The sequence below is a fragment of the Dendrobates tinctorius genome, unplaced genomic scaffold (genome assembly GCF_039654945.1).
Source record: "Dendrobates tinctorius isolate UK_male_01 unplaced genomic scaffold, ASM3965494v1 ptg000060l, whole genome shotgun sequence".
Taxonomy (NCBI): domain Eukaryota; kingdom Metazoa; phylum Chordata; class Amphibia; order Anura; family Dendrobatidae; genus Dendrobates; species Dendrobates tinctorius.
The window spans coordinates 61,368,411-61,389,052 of NW_027361728.1; the positions used below are offsets into that span (position 1 = coordinate 61,368,411).

The following is a 20,642-nucleotide window of genomic DNA, read 5'->3' on the forward strand; positions in this document are numbered from 1 at the left end:
CCCTAGCACACCCTACACCTATCCCTTGCTAGGGAGCTGGGTGATGCAGGCCCTGGCCCCACCGCTGTACTAATACACACCAGGAAAAAATACAAACAGGGAAACACCACTTAGCTTTGCTCTGTTGCTCTTGCTCCCAGCAACAGAGTCCACCACCAGAATGCAGCTTTCCTCCTGAATAGCTGCCACCAAGCTCTGTCAGAGCTGCAAGGAAATCCCATCTGACTCCTTCCACACCAGGGCTCTGACTGAGCTGCCAGGACCTCTCACTAGATCCTTCCTCCACCAAGGATGGTTGAAATGAACACTGTCACCAACAGTGATTGAAACACCTGACACTCTTTTATAGCTGAGCCAGAGCAATCACAGCTGCTTTATAATCACATGCACTAAACTAAAAAAACCAGAGTGCAATGACGCTCACCACCACCGGGGGCAAACTAAACTTAAGCACACAGCTTAAGGAAAAAAAAAAGGTTACATGTGCTTTTATCTGTCATGATCCAGCATGGATCATGACAAAGCTAGGCTAAAATGAGTTAGGGTTAGGGTTAGGGTTGGAATTAGGGATAGGGGTGTGTTGGGGTTAGGTTTGTGGTTAGGGTTGGGATTAGGATTAGGGTTGTGGTTAGGGTTAGGGTTGGAATTAGGGTTAGGGTTGTGGTTAGGGTTGGGTTAGGGTTATGGTTAGGGTTGGGTTAGAGTTAGGGGAGTGTTGGGGTTAGGGTTGGAGTTAGAATTGAGGGGTTTCCACTGATTAGGCACATATGGGGCATCAGGGTACTCAGGACAAATTGCACACCAACTTTTATGGTCCAATTTCTCCCTTTTTACCCCTGTGAAAGTAAAAATTTGGGGTAAAAACATCATTTTTGTGGAAAAAATATTTTTTTATTTTCACGGCTCTATGTTATAAACTTCTGTGATGCACTTGGGGGTTCAAAGTGCTCACCACACATCTAGATAAGTTCCTTAGGTGGTCTAGTTTCCAAAATGATGTCACCTGTTGCGGCTTTCAGGGGCTGTCAAACCACGACATGGCGTCTGATCTCAATCCTGCTTTGAGCAGGGGGTTGGACCAGATGGCCCAGGAGGTCCCTTCCAACTCTACCATTCTATGATAATTCCAGCCAATTCTGCATGGAAAAAGTCAAACAGTACTCCTTCCATTCCAAGCCCTGCCGTGTGCCCAAACAGTGGTTTACCCCTACATATGGGGTATTGGCTTATTCAGGTTAAATTGCACAACAAATTTTGTGGTTCATTTTCTCTTTTTACACTTGTGAAAATAAAAAAAATTGGTTCTGAAGTAAAATGTTTGTGAAAAAAAATTTAAATGTTAATTTTTTCCTTCTACATTGCTTCAGTTCCTGTGAAGCAGGTAAAGCGTTAATAAAGTTCTTGAATGTGGTTTTGAGCACCTTTTAGAATGGTGCCACTTTTGGGTATTTTCTTCCATATAGACCCCTCAAAGTGACTTCAAATGTGAGGTGGTCTCTGAAAAAATGTTTTTGTAAATTTTGTTGTAAAAATGAGAAATCGCTGGTCAACTTTTAACCCTTTTAAGTTCCTAACATAAAAAAACTTGTTTCCAAATTTGTGCTGATGTAAAGTAGACATGTGTGAAATGTTATTTATTAAGTATTTATTAAGTATTTTGTGTGACATATCTCTCTGATTTAAGGGCATAATGATTAAAAGTTTGAAAATTGCAAAATGTAAAAAAATTTTTGCCATATTTTGTTTTTTTCCTAAATAAAAGCAAGTCATATCGAAGAAATCTTACCACTATCGTGAAGTACAATATGTTACAAAAAAACAATCTCAGAATCAGCGGGATCTGTTAAAGTGTTCCAGAGTTATAACCTCAAAGTGACAGTGGTCAGAATTGTAAAAATTGGCCTGGTCATTAAGCTGCAAACCCTAAGGGGTTAAGGTAAAGAAGTGGAATATTGTGCAATGGCCAAGTCAATCACCAGATGTCAGCCCCATTGAGCAGCATTTCACGTGCTTAAGACAAAACTTAAAGCAGAAAGACCCACAAACAACAACTGAAGTCAGCTGCAGTAAAAGCCTGGCAAAGCATCACAAAAGAGGAAACCCAGCGTTTGATGACGTCCATGGCTTTCGGACTTCAAGCAGTCATTGCCTGTAAAGGATTCTCTACACATTATTGAAAATTAACATTTTATTTATGTTAACATTAAATTGTCCAATTACTTATGAGCCCCTGACAGGATGAGCCTTGCAAAAAAAAAATTTGCAATTCCTAAATGGTTCACACAAAGTTTTTGTTCAGCCACTTTAATTAAACTTAAAAGTCTAAATTTCAATTGAATCTCAGTTCTTTCATGTTAAATCTAAAATAGTGGCATGCAGAGCACAAATCACAAAGATTTGGTCACTGGCCAAATATTTCTGGATCTAATTGTGCGACATGAAGAAACTGATAAAAGCATGTGTGAAGATTATTAGTTTGTTATTTCTGTTAAAAGAATCTGTACAAAATAAGACTTGGCAAAGAAAAGGTCATGCAGGAACACATACTGTAAGTTCAGTGCTGGAAGTAATTGTACATCTGAGATCAGAGCTCATGTAAAATACAGCTTTATGCAGCCATTTTGTTACAGAGTTTAACCAACATATACAGTAAACTAAGGTCTCTTTTACACATCAGTTTTTTCCAATCAGTCGCAATCCGTCAAAGTGAGAAAAAAACGGATCCTGTGCAGATTGGAAAAAACTGAGGCAATGGATCAGGTTTTTTGCGGGATCCGTTGCAGCAGCTCTAGCTTGAGGTAAACTTTGTCCCTTGTGCTGAGAGAGGGAGAGAGAGAGAAAATTTTTTATGTGCCAGAATGGAAAAAGCAGCTGTGGGGGTTAAATTAAGGGAAAATATATTATTCCAGGCGTGCTCAGTTGTAAAAAACGGAATCTGTTGTCGTATTCCGGCTTTTGACAGACAGCGACGGATCCTGCGCCCATAGGCTTTGATTATAGCCAACGACAGATGGCGCTGGATCCATCTTTTCAGCGTAGACAAAAAACGTTCCTTTGTCCGTTATATCCGCCTGACGGACAAAGAATTTACGACAGATCCAACTGATGAAACGTGCGGCCAATCGTCGCTAATGCAAGTGTACGAGAAAAAAACGGATCCAGCAGCATCAGTTGCTGGATCCGTTTTTTTCACAAAACGACGGATTGTGACTGATGACGGATTGTGACTGATGGCAAAAATCTGATGTGTGAACGAGGCCTTACTATTGCACTAGAAACAAGACTTGAGATAGACCTCACTCTAGAATTTGTACAGACAAGTAAATTAATACAAATGAAAAGAAAGAAAAGAACTTGTGCAGTTCTGAAGGTGACAGAAAATTGCTCTAAAAGGTACTCTGTCGGCACAGAATGACCGTTCAAACCAAGTATAGAAGGAGCTTGGTGCTTCATAGCTCAGGTACTTAAACCACAGCGGCGCTGAGGGAAACGTGTATAGTGCCCCTCAGAGTCGAAATTTCTCTGAGGGGTTGCCGAGACCCCAGAGAACATGATTCAGTTCCATTTGCGAGAAAAAAACGGTCCGTTTTCTGGATGGAAAAAAGGGACCAAAACTATGCGATTGTCATGTGATTGTCATGCGATTTGTATGCAATTTTTAATCGCACCATCCGTTTTACATCCGTTTTTCATCCGTATGCTTTGCTTTTATTTTCTAGGCAACTATACTTCTACAATCATTTACAGGACCATTTACAGTGTTCTATGACACAGAATGGTAATGTATCCATTAAAAATGGATAGAAAACCGATTGTCCGTTTTTCGTCCATTTTTTTCTCGTACCCATTGACTTGCATTGGTGAGTCTCACCCAAAAATCACAGCAAATTGCAGCATGCTGCGATTTTTTTTCTCAGTCCGATTTCAGCTGAGAAAAAAATCGCAAATTAGATGTCATCTATTGAATAATATTGGTCAGAGTGAAATCCGATTTTTTATCGGCTTGCACTCGACCGATTTTCTCTCCAGTGAGTATGAGCCCTTAACGGTGTAACGGTGTAACGGCAACTGCAAAAAAAGTCAGATTTTCTATTTATTTTCTATCTCTTCTGATGTGAGCACACACCAGAGGAGAGAGAAATAGAGTCCCCCGATTCCCCTCCCAGTACCACCTTTGTCCCTGCAACCCCCCGTGAAGTCCCTTGGGCCACCGGTGTCTTCTTCCGGGAGAAAATGGCAGGCACATGCACAGTGCGCCCGCTGATTCTGCCGTCTGGCAGCAATAGGATATTTTTCCTATTGGTTCATTTTGATCACTGTGATAGACCCTGGGATATAGCGCTGTGCGAGGGCTTATTGTTTGGTCCTTGAGCGGACGTTTTTACTGATACCATCATGGGATAGATAAAATGTTTGCAAATTTTATTGCAATGTTGCAGTTGGCTGAAAAAATGTAATTCTGGCATTTCAATTTTTTTTTCTCAATATTAGAGGCACATGATGACTAATTAAATCAGACATCATCTGAAGGGCAGAATGTGGCCTTGACATATGATGTAACTGTATATTATATATCATGAAGGAGTTAAAATGACAATAGGACTTTACATTGCTAGGAAATTATCTGTCTTGTTGAATGGCAGCAGAATAAATGAAGAAGGTACTGCCAATGGAGTTCTCATCTGCTCGAGCTAAAAATGAACAGAAATTAGCCTTACCATTAAAAGTTATGTTGTATGTTCTTAGTCTAGAACAGGGATGGGGAACCTCAGGCCCCAGGCCCATTTATGGCCCTCAATGACCTTTTATCAGGCCCCCGAGCAGGTTCTCAGGGACCGCATTCTTGGGCAGGGAGCTGTATTTTGATTGCCACAAGCTCATTAATTTCTTCTTGCTCTGTTAGCACACACACACGCAGTGTTCACTACTGAACATTGAAGGGCATGCAAAGAAAGATTAAGTCATGAAACCAGTGCAAGGATGTACTTTGTGGGCGGATTTTGTACGGCCCCTGAAGGATGGTATAAATATCCAAATGGCCCTTGGCAGAAAAAAGATTCCCCACCCCTGGTCTAGAAGGAGGCTTATTATCCATAAATTTAGTGAAAGCTAAAAGAATGTAAAATTCCAAAGTTACAAATGTGCTTTTGTACATTGTCAACTTGTAATAGCCATTATCAAAAGGATAAATATTTTTGTGGCTCAGAGGTTATCAATGAAGTCTTACAGCACTGGGGTCTTGGGTTCAAACCCCCTCAACTACAAAATCTTCAAGGAGTTTGTCCTCCTTATCTTTTAATAAGGGTTTCCTCCGGGTACCTCTGATTCCTCCCTTGCTCCAAAGACATAATGACAAGGAATTTAAATTGTGATCCCCAATAGAGACAGCAATAGTAATGTCTGTAAAGAGTTGTGAAATCAATGGTGCTATACAAGCAAGTAAAATAAATAAATAATTTTAAATAACTTTTTAACACAGAAAAGGATCAGGAGAGACCCTGCACACAAAGGCACAATGCCTACTGTATATCCAAAAAAGGCATAGATTACTGAGTCATACAGTAGACGTTAAGTTATATAGACATTAAGATAATGCAAGGACATAACTGGAAATATGAACAGAAGAGAAAACTGACAATAGTCAGACTACTTCTGAACAAATAGGGGCGAAGTCAGAACTAGTAAGAAATTTCTCACTTTGAACTGTAGTGAACTCACTGAGCTCAGTGCTGCACTGTGAGACTTTTTCTCATGGTGTTAGCAGTGATCTCATTGACATCACCACAGTTCATCGGCCTGGCTCACAGCGAAGTGAGCTGGGAACGCTGTCCCAGTGACATGCTGTAACCTTGATAACTTCTCCGCCAGTCATTGACATTGTGGTCGCAGCAGCTTTTTCTCCTGTGGTCATCAGCCCGATCAGTCGCTTCTCGGCACCGTCTGGTTTGAAAACCACTTATCGCAGACATGGATTACGGCATGTGACAGAACGTTGGACAAGTGAAGGATATAGTTATTTTTATTTTTGACTTTTTTTTCACAGGAGACGAGGGCTTCAATGAAATGAGCATTATGTGAGTATTATTACTGTTTATTATTTTCTGTTTTTTTACAGGGGACGAGGGCTTCAATGGAATGGGCGTAAGGGAAATATAGCTTTGTTTTTTGATTTATAAATAAAAAAGAAAAAAATGATGTCAATTTTTACTTCAAATAAAGGATCTTATTCTGGCTGGATGTTTATTTACAATCTGACTATGAGGTTAGTAGTGGTCTTAAAGACGCCTATCTATTACTAACTTGTAGGATTGATGTCAGCGGCCACAGGGCAAAGAGCTGGGCAAAGCACCAGGATTGATGCATCTAACAGATATGCCTTTTCTGGGGCAGCTGCGGGCTGCTATTTTTATACTGGGATCCATTGCTCCTTACCAGCCTGAAAATACCATCTCCCAGCTGTTTGCTTTAGCTTGGTTGGTTGTAAAATATGGGGGGGGAGCCCCCATCATTTTTTAAAATTATCATTATTATTATTATTATTTTTTTAAATGGCGTGGGGACCCGTCTGTTCTTGATTACCAGCCATAATAAAGCTGACAGCTGAGGGCTGCAACCTGTAGCTGTCAGTTTTGCCATGCTGGTTATCAAAAGTAGAAGAGACCCCATGTCAGTGTTTTTATTTATTTATTCATAGCACAGGCACCAGCTGATGAATACTCCAGTCAGTCGGCGCCTGTTCCCGCTGTTATCTGTGATAGCAGGTGTAGGCTGATGGGAGTAGTAAAGACATAGCTCAGCTCACAGACGAGGAAGCCAATAAATGGAAAAAGGTTGATGAGGAAGAAAATATTACCATAAAAAATAAATAAAAATCAGATGGCATGGAAAGGCTGATGAAACGTCTGAGGGAAAAGATAAGATAGTGGAGACAAAGCTTATTTGAAGAAGAGCAATATGTGTAGCATGTTAAAGTTTCCTGTTATAAGAAATGATGTTGCAGTAATTTAGTTCAGCCACTAGAGGTCACTTTGGAACAAGAGGAGAAGATTCTGGAAACAGGAAGTGATTTGGAGATTAGAGCTGGTGAAGTAAAAATGAAGAGAAGGAGCCCTGTCTGTCCCTGATAGACTGAAAAGGATAGAGAGCCTGAAGTGTTCCAAGTTGGACGGTGTGATCCATCCAGAGGGAGCAACTCCCGTGAGTAAACTGAGATGTGTGATCGGTCACTGACTGTTTAGTTAGTTATGGAGAATTAGATAGGATTCTCAGCATCTTCAAGAACATTCCTGTTACTGAGATTGCATATGGACGAATACAGACTGTGTGAATTCCTGTTTATCAAGATTCTGGTAAACCGTGAATGCCATAAGAGAGCTCCATGAAGTACTACTGAGACTGATCTGAATCCTCACTTGCACCTGTATCAGAGGATTTGGTGACCTAGAAAGCTGATTAAATCTAGTGGCCGGACGTCAGAGTAACAAGTTCAGTTGTTCTCCGTTTGAGTATATTCTGTCAGGGCATCTGCTCTGAGGGCTCGCAAAGAGGACAGTGCACAGTGTACATGTCGGTTGAAGTGACTAGTTGTATAAACACACTGCTCAAAAAAATAAAGGGAACACTTAAACAACAAAATATAACTCCAAGTAAGTCAAACTTCTGTGAAATCAAACTGTCCACTTAGGAAGCAACACTGATTGACAATCAATTTCACATGCTGTTGTGCAAATGGAATAGACAACTGATGGAAATTATTGGCAATTATCAAGACACCCTCAATAAAGGAGTGGTTCTGTAGGTGGGGACCACAGTCCCCCATCTCAGTATCAATGCTTTCTGGCTGATGTTTTGGTCACTTTTGAATGTTGGTTGCGCTTTCACACTTGTTGTAGCATGAGACGGACTCTACAACCCACACAAGTGGCTCAGGTAGTGCACCTCATCCAGGATGGCACATTAATGTGAGCTGTGGCAAGAAGGTTTGCTGTGTCTGTCAGCATAGTGTCCAGAGGCTGGAGGCGCTACCAGAAGATAAGCCAGCACAACAGGAGATGTGGAGGTAGGAGGGCAACAACCCTGCAGTAGGACCTCTACCTCAGCCTTTGTGCAAGGAGGAACAGGAGGTGCCCTGCCAGAGCTCTGCAAAATGACCTCCAGCAGGCCACAAATGTGCATGTGTCTGCACAAATGGTTAAAAACCGACTCCATGAGGATGGTCTGAGTGCCTGACATCCACAGTTGGGGGTTGTGCTCATAGCTCAACACCGTGCGGCCCTCCAAAGAAATGCCACCCCACACCATTACTGACCCACTGCCAAACCGGTCATGCTGAAGGATGTTGCAGGCAGCAGATCGCTCTCCACGGTGTCTACAGACTCTGTCGCATCTGTCACATGTGCTCAGTGTGCTTTCATTTGTGAAGAGCACAGGGCACCAGTGGCAATTTTGCCAATCCTGGTGTTCTGTGGCAAATGCCAAGCATCCTGCATGGTGTAGGGCTGTGAGCACAACCCCCATCTGTGACCGTGGGGCACTCAGACCATCCTCATGGAGTCGGCATAGTTTTAGGGTAGTCTTGCTTCTTTCTGTGAAGCTGGCACTTAGTATCTCTTAGGCTGCATAATTTCTATTCTGATGTGCATTTTACTACAAGAAATTGAAATAAGGTTCAGTTATATATTTTTTTCAAGGCTCATTTTAAGTGACATTTATATATACATATTTCTCTATACTTTCACTATACTGTATATCACAACAGGACCATTTGCCACAAATAGGATGACTGTAAGTAAAAGTATGCTACTGTACTTAATTAGCAATGCAGTCATCTACAGTGACTAATGTGAAATGTATTGTAATTGCAGGCCTGGTGGTCATGATTCACGTCAATCCTTTTCCTAAATACAAACACTTGTATAATTGCCAACACAAGAGCTAAACAGAAGATGCCCCCAAGGAGACAGTATGATACAATGCATACAATCACATCTACAGGCTATGGAAATGAATTTGGTTATTGTCACAATGCATCAAAAATTAAAAAAATAAAGGAGCTTTTCAAATAGTGATTTAAAATGTTTCCTGCCACTTTGTGTATACAGCTCCTATGCAGACCTCACGTCTCCATGGTAACATACAACAACCATACCTGGTGTATTCTTGTCCGACAGTCATATTCTGTCAGTCAGGTGGAAGGGAATATGAGTGCATGGAAGCAGATAGGCCTGAATAGAAGCTGTTCAAAGAACAAGATGACTTTTTTATATACTGTATTATATTGCAAATAAATTGTATAATTGTTTTGTTACCACATTCAAAAGAACAATAATAACAAAACACTAAGAAAAATAAAATAATGTGTCTGTTGTGGATTAAGTTATGTGCCAGGCATCAATCACATAAATATCACACTAAGGGCTCGTGAAGACGACCGTGTTTTTGGTCTTAGTGCGATCTGACAAAATATTTGCATTTGCATGAGCAGTGATGATGACGCCGCTCGTGCAAATTAAGTATGTTATCACACCCACAGTGCTGTGATAACATGGAAAGAGAGCTGATTAGTCTGGGGTAACCAATGCCACATTGACTACTCAAAGCCCTCATTAGCATAGCAAACAGGGACATTATAAATGCTTTTTTATACCTTGTTTTCACTCAATAATGTTATACAGGGCTGGTTATTCAAGGAATTGCTCATACATAGGTGCTGCTGGGTTGGAGGGCAAGGGGGACCTGACAGCCTGACAGGTTTCCTTTAAGGCACTTTTCATCATATCTTCCAGTCAAGGATACTATGAAGATAACGGTGGATAAGACTGTGTTGGACCTACCTAGGCTGTTGACACTAACACCCCATCGACTAGTCAAAGCCCTCATTAGCATAAGAAACTGAGACATTATACATGTTTTTTTATACCTTGCTTTCACTCAATAATGTTATATAGGGCTGGTTAAGCAGGGAATGTGATCATACATAGGTGAATGCTACTGGGTTGGAGGGCATGGGGGAGCTGAGAGGTCCCCCTTAAAGCACCCTCTCCAGTGTTTTTTTATATCTCACACCTGGAAAGATGCAACTAATCTAAGTTCCCTTACTGTACTCTTATACTTACCAGTTGCCGCCTTCATCTGTTATTGGCGCCACTGCGGTCCCACATCGTCATCTTGAACTGCAACTTCTTTTTGACCGGAAGTCAGAGTTAGCGGTCACAACCTCACAATGTAAGTATATGCAAGCCTTGATTTGGCCTTGTTCTGGCTCTCATAGACTTGCAGGTGCTTCTCACAAAATTAGAATATCATCAAAAAGTTAATTTATTTCAGTTCTTCAATACAAAAAGTGAAACCTATATATTATATAAAGTCATGACAGAGTGATCTATTTCATGTGTTTATTTCTGTTAATGTTAATGTTGATGATTATGGCTTACAGACAATGAAAACCCAAAAGTCATTATCTCAGTAAATTAGAATATTTTATAACACCAGCTTAAAAAGTTATTTTAAAATCCGAAATGTTGGCCTACAGAAAAGTATGTTCAGTAAATGCACTCAATACTTGGTCAGAGCTTATTTTGCATCAATTGCTGCATCAATGCGGTGTGGCATGGAGGCGATCAGCCTGTGGCACGATTGATTGGCCAGCAAACTCACCTGACCTTAACCCCATAGAGAATGTATGGGGTATTGTCAAGAGGAAGATGAGAGACACCAAACCCAGCAATGCAGACGAGCTGAAGGCTGCTATCAAAGCAACCTGGGCTTCCATAACACCTCAGCAGTGCCACAGGCTGATCGCCTCCATGCCACGCCGTATTGATGCAGTAACTGATGCAAAAGGAGCCTCGGCCAAATATTGAGTGTATTTACTGAACATACATTTCAGTAGGTCAACATTTCAGATTTTAAAATCACTTTTCAAGCTGGTGATATAAAGTATTCTAATTTACTCAGATAACGACTTTTGGGTTTTCATTGGCTGTAAGCCATAATCATCAACATTAACCGAAATAAACACTTGAAATAGATCACTCTGTTTGTAATGACTCTATATAATATATGAGATTCACTTTTGTATTGAAGAACTGAAATAAATTAACTTTTTGCTGATATTCCAATTTTGTGAGAAGCACCTGTACATTGAGCAGTGACTTCTAGCTTGCCCAGCAAATACTAGAGCAATCCAGCAGGTCACAACCTGCAGAAATTCGACTGGAGCAATGCGGATAAAAGATGAAGACGGTGACTAATGAGTATGATACTGAAGACAGGGGAAACTTAGATTACTTGCAATAAAAAAATTGCTGGAGTGGAGCGTTATAGTGACATAGCATGAGTATACACGATGGCCATCTTCGTGCACAGATTTGAGATACCTCACTCTCAGTTTATGATATTCAAATATGAACTTTATGCTGAAAATACACATTCCTCTCCATGAAAATAAGGAAAACAATAAATATTGGACAATCCTCTGCCTTTTGGTCGAGGTGAAGAAACCAATTTCGGTATCATTCCTCAAACCCCACAGAGTAACATAAACTAAGCTGTAATAAGATCAGTACTATGTAATATTCCTCAACTCCAGTTAGTATCGAAATATCAGTATGAGCACTGCATGATACTTGCCCCCCTCAGTGAGAAACGGCTTCAAAATAGAAAAAGTAATCCTAGATCCAAACATTTGAAGATAGAAATAAATGGCTGGACAAAGTTGTTATACAGACTAAGTGGCTCTGTTCTGAAAACCCTGGTAGTTCCTTGACATATAGAAATGTTTTCACTCCTTTAAGGGTATGTGCACATGTTGCGGATGTGCTGCGGATCCGCAAGTGATTTACAGTACAATGTTATTCTATGGGGAAAAAACTGCTGTGCACATGCTGGGAAAAAATCCACGCCAAAATGGAGCATTTTTTTTCTGCAGCATGTCAATTTGTTGTGCAGATTCCGCAGCGTCTTTACACCCATTCCATTATAGGAATCCGCAGGTGTAAAAATGCAGGCGAAATCCGCACAAAATCAGCAATAAATCCGCATTAAAAAACTCACGGATTTTGACCTGCGGATTCTGCCAAGAGATGCAGATTCCGTGCAGAAAATTCTGCACAACAATCCGCAACGTGTGCACATACCCTAATAATTCTGCTGAGATTGTTCCAAACTATCATGAAGCAGGCCAAAATGGCACATGGTCAAAAGGGTGCTGAAGCTGGAGGAAGTAGTGGTGCCTCTTGCATGTTCCAGGACCTGAATACTAAATAAGATATCATTCAGACTAATAATAATTTTTTTTTTAAGTTGTTGCCCAAGAAGCAGAACCTTGTACCATGCCAAGCTTCAGGAATTCAAAAGGCATAGTACAAGCCTGCCAAAACTCTGAACAGATTTATTTATACCAATTTACACTAGACTGTTTTACTGCCATATTCAAGCGAAAATATGAGGCAAATTCTTCCACTGAATACAAATGATTTTTTTTCTGTATCTTCAGGTAAGATCGTGCTGGTCTTCTAATTCTAGGGTGCTATGGTTCCCATGACTTACAATTTCCTGATGTTTTCATGATGAGATTTATGCGAAGAATAAAAATCCTCTTGTCTGATAGAAATTTCACGACAGCCCCTCTGCTGCCCGCTAAGGGAAGCTTCTGCCCGCTCACATTTTTTATGATCTAGTAAATGTTTATGAAGCAGAATTAATAGCAGCTGTTTTTTCCAGCAACTATCTTTTATGGAATTAGTTAGTGAGAGTGATACAAGATGGTAACATGAATATGTAGCTTGTACTGCTTATCCGAAGTGTTTGTTTGTTTGCGTGCCGAGGATGGCTAGTAACAGGGGGTGAGAAATCTGTTGCCCTCTAGACTGCTTGTTTTTACGTTGACCTGGAATGCACGGAAGACATTTATCACATCGATGTGCTAAACTTTCTTCTTCATATGTGTTGCTCTGAAATCTTTAGGATTATTACGTATAAGTTTTATGCTACTTTTATGATTCATAATCTTTGCTTCTACTTTTTAATCAGGTCAACTACCTGATTAATTGCACGTTCAGAATTTGGTCAGTATTTTATATCAGTATGTGTAAGCCAACACCAAGAGTGGAGCAATCAATGGAAAAATATAATAGAAACACGTCACCATCACCACTTCTGTATTTATCACCCACTCCTGGTTTTAGCTTACAAATACTGATATAAAATACTGACCAAATACTTGTGAGCGTGGCCTACAGGGTATTCCCATTGCGGACAAATGGCATATCCAAAGGATATCTCCCACACCTTTACAAGGGTTCTCTGGTAACCATCCTTTATGTGCCAGTCACCTCCCCACCTCACTGGGAAGGGTCGAACACAGGGTCGGACATGATCCAAAGAGGGCTCCTGTGCAACAACACTATATGAGCCCCAGGTGGAAGTGGGCCTCCCTATCTATCGGGCGCCTGTGTAACGGCTCAGGTTGCACCAATGGTACTGTATGTCTGCCCCTGATTCCCAGCATATTTTATTCATTATGGTTGTTTAAATACCGTTGATATATTCCACAGCACCGTACAAGGATAGCCATTACATATTGTCCCCATTCACACACACAATCTAAATTCCATATCAGTATTTTTTCTGGAATGTGTGAGAAAAAACAAAGTACTCAGAGAAAACCCACACAACCACATGGGGAAAATACAAACTCTGAGCAGATAATACCCAAAAGGATATTCCATAAATGTCTGTTATAGGAATTCCTCAATAATTTTAGAATACAGTACCAATCATATAGCACCTACTTACTGTAAAAGAAGCTAATATTAATATACATGTTTATTTCCCACTTATAGTTATGTAAATAATGTAACCCTGCTTCAAAGAACTATCTGACAAAGTTCCTAACATGATTTTTAAAGTCAGGGCTCATCACAGCATGATATACACTTCTTAAAATGTTGAGACTGTAACATCAAGACGAAAAGTAGTGGATTTATGAAAATCACAGGTTTCAATAGATATGGTAATGCTATGCAAATGATGAATAAATGGAAACAAAATTTTCAAAGCATCTCAATTTAACCATCATCAAGAATGAACGCAATGCTCTGAAATAAACATACTTACACCTTTTGGCATGCTACCAATGAGGTTACTAATGGTTGTCTGAAGAATATTCTGCCACACTGAATGTCCTTGGGCACACAAATCATATTAATCATGATCCCTTTGCAATTGTTGACTAATAACCTTCCAGATATGCTTGATGGGAGAAAAGTTCAGAGACATAGGTCATAGTATCACATTTAGACCCTACAGTCTTCTCACAATAGCACAAGCAACATGTAGCCTGGCATTGTAATGTTGAAAAACGACTTCTGGGACACTCTGCTTCATGGAATTCCAAATGTGGCCCCCAAAACAATCTCCAGTTATCATTACATCAAAGACAAAATTGGTGGTCATCGCTGAAGAGAATAGATCTTAATATCCAGCATCCATTGCCATCTTTCTCTGCACAATGATGGCCTTTAGGAGTGGTGGTATGAGGTCAATGGAACGCCTGTAGCTTGACTTCTGGCTCGTAACCCAATGTTGTACCTTTTGATGATTTGCATATGGAGCGCCTGGCCAGGGCTATCGGGGTACTCGGTACCGGGCCCGTTGATCTCAATGGGAGTTGTCACGGAAGCTGTGGCCCGGTCCGTGGCCCTGGGGCTCCATTGCAAAAGGGGGTGAAAAGCAATTAAATAGAATTGATGAATAGTTTGTGACGCCACCTGCGGTGTTCGGCAAGGGAGATGTTAAGCCGATGCTGCATGCAGATCCTCTGGGACTGGTGGTGTGTTGCAGCCAAGATGGTGAAGCTCCCCACATGTGGAGCTGTAGTCCCAGGGCAGTGTAGATGTAGGGGTAGCTGAGGGGCGAAAGAGTGAATGGAGGACACCTGGGCTTGTAGTTCCAAATCTTTACTCACAGTCTGTAGTACACACAGGTGCCTGCCTCCATACCGTGTCCTCCGGGTCAGAGGCTCAATCAACCTCCAGTTCAGATGAAATGCTCCCTTCCAACGCTCCACCAACATGTACCTTTCTGAACGTCTCCTCTTATAGCACCTTTAAGTGTGAAGTACTCCCAGCACTGAGTTACACTGGAGTGCCTCCTGACAGATGTTCCCAAGAACTCTACTTGTACGGCAGACAGCTGTAGCCTGCTTCGGGGACTCCTTACTCCTGAGTCCCGGCTCACTATCCAAGTTGCTGTTGTGCCCCCAAGTCTTAGATGGGAGTAGTGCATTTACAGCTCACTACTCCACCGGTGTCTGCTGCAGGACCATTAGCATCCATACAACCTCGGGGACCGGGCCCCAGCCTTGAGCTTAGAACTTCTAGGCAGGGTTCTCTCCTAACCCACGTCCTCTGTTCCCTTTTACTCCTTCGTTCCGTACTAATCTCTCCTTCTCCTGAAAGATCAGGTTTCTGTTCAATGTCTTTCTCCCTCTTTCCTTTCCCATGCCAGCAGACCCAGGTCATGCAGGTCTGCTGCAGCACCTCCTTCCTCCATCCCTCTCTCTCAGTGATCTTCTTTCCTCACTCCTCTCTGAGTGGCTTCCTCTCACAGACTGACCTGTAATCCTAAACCTTTCCGCTCTTTTATGTATTCTCAACTCCACCCGCCTCCCAGCACATTTCGTGTTCCAAGCAGGGGGCCACCAAAGGTGCTCTGCTACACTCCAAGCAGGGAGCCGCAATGTGGCTTTGCTGAACTATCGTGTTGTGTGGGATGCGAGTGTTGGAGCGTGGTCAGGAGCCTCCAACTCACCTGGATGGAGGAGGTGCAGTACCTCTGTGGCAACTGAACCCTCAGGGGCGCCACATTTACATACTGTCATATGCCTTCAGCTTGGTATGTGACATCTAATTTAAATTCCAATGCAAAATAGATCACTACGCGCCTTTCTTCAAATCTGATGAGATCACGTGGGCCACGTCATTAAGAGGGTTTAGTAATGTAATGTCACACTGATTCATCTACTAGGATTTTGGTGTGGGGTGGCATAATGTACATTAGACTGACCTCTTTAGTCTTCATTCCAGGTACAGTAACAACTTGGAATTACATTGATTTGATTGCATAACCAATGGTACGGGCATTTCTCCAAAGTGTCAGATAAACTGTATTTCAGTAGAACAATAACACAATGGCCTAAACATGCTACCATGACCTCAAGTGTCTCTGAAGTTGTTTCACATCTAGCACACTTGGGACAGCATTGATCAGCAATTGCAAACGCAGCTACTGGCAGCTGGTCTTGATAATTTAGGTGCATTCAGCATGGCAGAACACTCTACAGACACTAGTATTAACCCCATTGAAGGTATACCAAGATATGTAAATCTGTGTATTTCTGCATGTGATGCTTATATTTAATACTGAATAAATCAAGATGATTTGAAAATGGTGTCATTTAACAAATATCATTAACATGTCTATTGATCCTGTGATTTCCAAAATTCCACTACTTTTACATCTTGGTGTTGCAATTTCATGTTGCGGAATGTATATGCAGAACAAGAGAAACCCATGATGGACCTTCAAGTAGACTGATCAGCTTGTACATAAGGTCCAGCCATGGGACTCTTTTTCATGAACTTGAGAAATATAAAAAAAAAATATGAGACCAATATTCTGCTATTGACATAAAATTTTTGTCTAATTTAATTTCCAGAAAGATGATCCTGATGATTGTCCTATTGAGTTAAGCAAAGTTCAGAGTGTCAAAGCTGTAGCTAAGAAGCGCCGGGATCGGAGTCTCCCTCGGGCCTTTGAGATCTTCACTGATAATAAAACGTATGTTTTCAAGGCAAAAGATGAGAAAAATGCAGAAGAATGGCTGCAATGCATCAATGTGGCTGTCGCACAAGCAAAAGAACGAGAGAGTAGAGAAGCTACTACTTACTTGTAATTTTATGTTCAGTGAGGGGATACATTGTTCCATGGCAAAATATTTGTAAAAGATTTCTGTTATTGTGCTGTAAACTATAGATAGTTAATGACACATTGGTTGATTACATGACATAAGTCACTTCTTCCCTAAATTACATAGTGCTAATAATCAACCTCACTGATTCCACTTATCTGAGTATTGCAGATAAGATACAATCTTTACAAAATTTGTATAATTACTGTTAGAAAAAGTTAATACATTTTTATTTAATTTAAGGATAGAGTATAGCCTTTCAATATTGTATAGACTCTCAATCCAAACTAATAATAATGTTTGCCAGATATATACCCATGGAGTTTACTGCTAATATGTTTTCTACCAGGCATTAGTTTTTTGAATTTTCACCAATGCTTGGTGGCCCCATACACATAGATAAAAATCATCTACACCCAGCAACCTATCAAAATTGTTTCACTATCTAATGTGTATGCCTCCACATTAATTAATAAATTATTATATTATTAAAGATCAGGGAATCTCAAATTAGTCACTTGATCCTTTTTTTCTGTAAGCAGACAAATCACTAACAGATTATTCTGGAAGTAGCTTTCTCTGCTCCACCCTTAAAGAGGACACGAGCGCTCAAGCGAGTCCAGTATTATAGTGGAGTCAGGAGATTAGTCTATTAATTAAAAAGGATTCCTATTCTTCATGTTTATTTATATTTGAGCTTGTAATCCTCCTTAAATGAACTTGTCACTAAAATGCTATGTACAGTAGTTTGCAAAAGTATTCAATTGACATTTGCATTTTTTATATTTTGCTACCTCACAACGTAAAATTTCACAGTTTTTTTGGAGGATTTGCATCAGTTCTTGAGAAGAATATGCCGAAAACTGTGAACATTTGGTTTTGTTGTTATTGTGAAGCAAACAACAGATAGGACAAAATAACAGAAAACTTCAGTGTGCATATAAATTCACCCTCCTTAAGTCAATACTTTGTAGCGCCTCCTTTTGTGGCAATTACAGCTGCAAGTTGCTTTGGACAAGTCTCTATGAGCTTTCCACATCTTAAAACTAGGATTTTTATCCATTCATCAAGGCAAAACTGCTCCAGCTCCTTCAAGTTAAATGATTTCCTCTGGTGAACAGCAGTCTTCAAGTATGGCCACAGACTCTCAATTGGGTTAAGGTCTGGACTTTGACTAGGCCACTCCAAAACATTTACACGTTTCCCCTTAAACCACTTTAGTTTTGTTTTAGCAGAATGATTTGGGTCATTGTCTTGTTGGAAGGTGAACCTCCATCCCAATCTCAAATTATTGACAAACTGAAACAGGTTTTGTTCAACATTATTCCTGTATTTTGCACCATTCATCTTCCCCTTGATTTGGACCATTTTCCCTGTCCCTGCTGCCAAAAGTCATGGTGTTCTTGAGGTGATGAGCTGTGCTGGTTTGGCCTCAGACATATCGTTTACCTTGGTGGCCAAGAAGTTCAAATGAGCTTTATAATGTTTGTGTGTAAGTACAGGCTTTTTTCTGCCCAGTCTTCCATAAAGGCCACCTTTATAGAGTGTATGGCTTATTGTGGTCATATGAACAGATACTCCAGTTTCTGCTTGGGAACTCTTCAGATCCTTTAGGCTTAGTGCAGACGTACTTTTTCCGCACAGAATTGAAGCAATCCGCAGGTCAAATGACCTGCATTTTTCCTGCGGATTTCTTCCTTTTTTCTTGCGGTTTTCTTGTGGTTTTCCCCTGTGGATTTCCCCCTGCAGATTTGGAGAATGGAGCATGTGAAAAACAGCACAAAAGAAGTGACATGCTTCATATTTTGAATCACAAGAAAACTGCGCGGAAAAATCCGCAGCGTCTGCACAGCGTTTTTTTTTTTCTATTGACTAACATGCTACTGTACATCACAATGAGGATATGCAACGTTTCTGCGTGGTACAATCCGCTGCGGATCCGCTGGATATCTGCATCGTGTGCACATGGCCTTAGTCTCTCTGCTGTCTCTTTGATTAATGCCCTGATGCCCTCTTTACTGAAAGTTTTGGTGGGCAGCCCTCTCTTGGCAGGCTTGTTGTGGTACCATGTTCTTTCCATTTGATATTAATGAGTTTGATTGTGCATGTGACTTATGGAGGTAATTGCTTGCACCAAAGCATTTTTATAAGCTTCATAGCATAAGGAGTGAATACATATACATATGCCAATTTTTATTTATATTATCCCATAAATTTAATTTTTGCCTATATTTTTCTCACCTTCACCAACTTAAACTATTTAGTGCTGATGCATCACGCACAAATCGGACTGCAAAAATATTTAAACATGGGTTATAATGTAACAAAATAGGTAAAAAGTCAAGAGGGTGAATACTTTTGCCACTGTATAAAGTAAGGACAAGTCTGTTTGTGCATACCTTATCACTTTCTCAGTCTGTAATTTAGAGGCTTAAACCACCACTCCATAACTATTACACACGAAATCCAAGGTGCAGCTCCTCTTTCTACTTTCCTTCACAAAGACTAAGCAGCACCCAAAGGATTAATAGGCAGAATGAAGACTTAAATATACTTGCCTTAGTTTGGATTTCAACTTGACTCAAGTGCACCACTGTGTTACTGCCTAGAATAGAGGTCATTGTTGGGTTGAATTAGCATTCACTACCTTTAGAGGGCATCTAAAATATTTTCTAACTTTATTGGTTAACCTGTAAGAATATGGTTGATTATATTATTTATTTTGAACAGCTAAATTTTGGAAATGTTATTTTAGCATTTTTATCATTATTATGTAAAAGTATGCTTATATTTGAACACTTGCACAAACTATAAAACCAGTAGTGACTCTTTTATTTCATTTAAGGAACACTTTTCTATTTTTCTTCATGTGGTCTGTCCATCTCCTACAGGGTTGGATTATCTTGGATTCCATATTTGATCATTTTGTTTTGTTCAGCCTAACCAAATGCATGTGATCAAATGTGTCACGACAAATATTCCAAAGTAAATGTTGCAAAACAACAATAGGGAAATCTAGGGCAACCTTGTTACTCTCTTATCTAAAGCAGCTTTATGCAGATGATAATTTTTATAAATAATGGTACAATGAAATTTACACCCGAAACTGGAGTAAAATCTTCTCTTCTTTTAAACCTCAAGATCCCGATTATTAAGAACAAAATCAGTGAGATCTCAAAACTTCTGAATAGCTGTTTCATGTGCTGATATACTTTGGACATCTCCTAGCACACCATGGGGCATACAGTATATCTGATTGGAAAAAAAGTGGAAATTTAATAGCATTTTTAGAATAAAAATACTACAATACTTATCTTGGTAAGATTTGATAGGAGATTGTTTTTGTTCTAGTGATATATTACTTTATGCTCTCTTAGCAGCACTGAATTGGGAATTGTAAAAACAATTTTGAATAAAGATTGCTCTTCTTTATTTGATTTTCAAAACAGTAATATTTCATATTCTCATTTACTTTTTTCTATTTCGCTATACTACTTTGTTCTAATTTACAGCGTGCTGTTTACTGATATCTATGTTCCTGGTTTAGAAACTTGAGATAAGTTCTGCTAGATTTTTTTATTAGTTCCATGGGTAGTATGAGTCGCTTCAAAATCAGAAACACAACCACTTTCTGGAATTTATAAAAATACTCCTAGCATTGGATTAAGTG

General features: G+C 40.2%; 1 protein-coding gene and 1 long non-coding RNA gene across 2 annotated transcripts in view; both read left to right on the top strand.

Moving 5' to 3' along the window:
* Positions 1–20,424, top strand: part of VEPH1 (ventricular zone expressed PH domain containing 1) — a 915,267-nt gene extending 894,843 nt beyond the window's left edge. The window contains exon 15 of the mRNA XM_073578996.1: positions 16,721–20,424. Within this exon, the coding sequence (XP_073435097.1) occupies positions 16,721–16,957 (237 nt within the window). The 3' untranslated portion in view covers positions 16,958–20,424. The remainder of the gene's footprint in view (positions 1–16,720) is intronic.
* Positions 7,076–9,075, top strand: LOC141092646 (uncharacterized). The gene is made up of 2 exons (XR_012232863.1): positions 7,076–7,197; positions 8,865–9,075. It is a non-coding gene; the product is annotated as an uncharacterized lncRNA (long non-coding RNA).
* Positions 20,425–20,642: the final 218 nt, after the last annotated feature.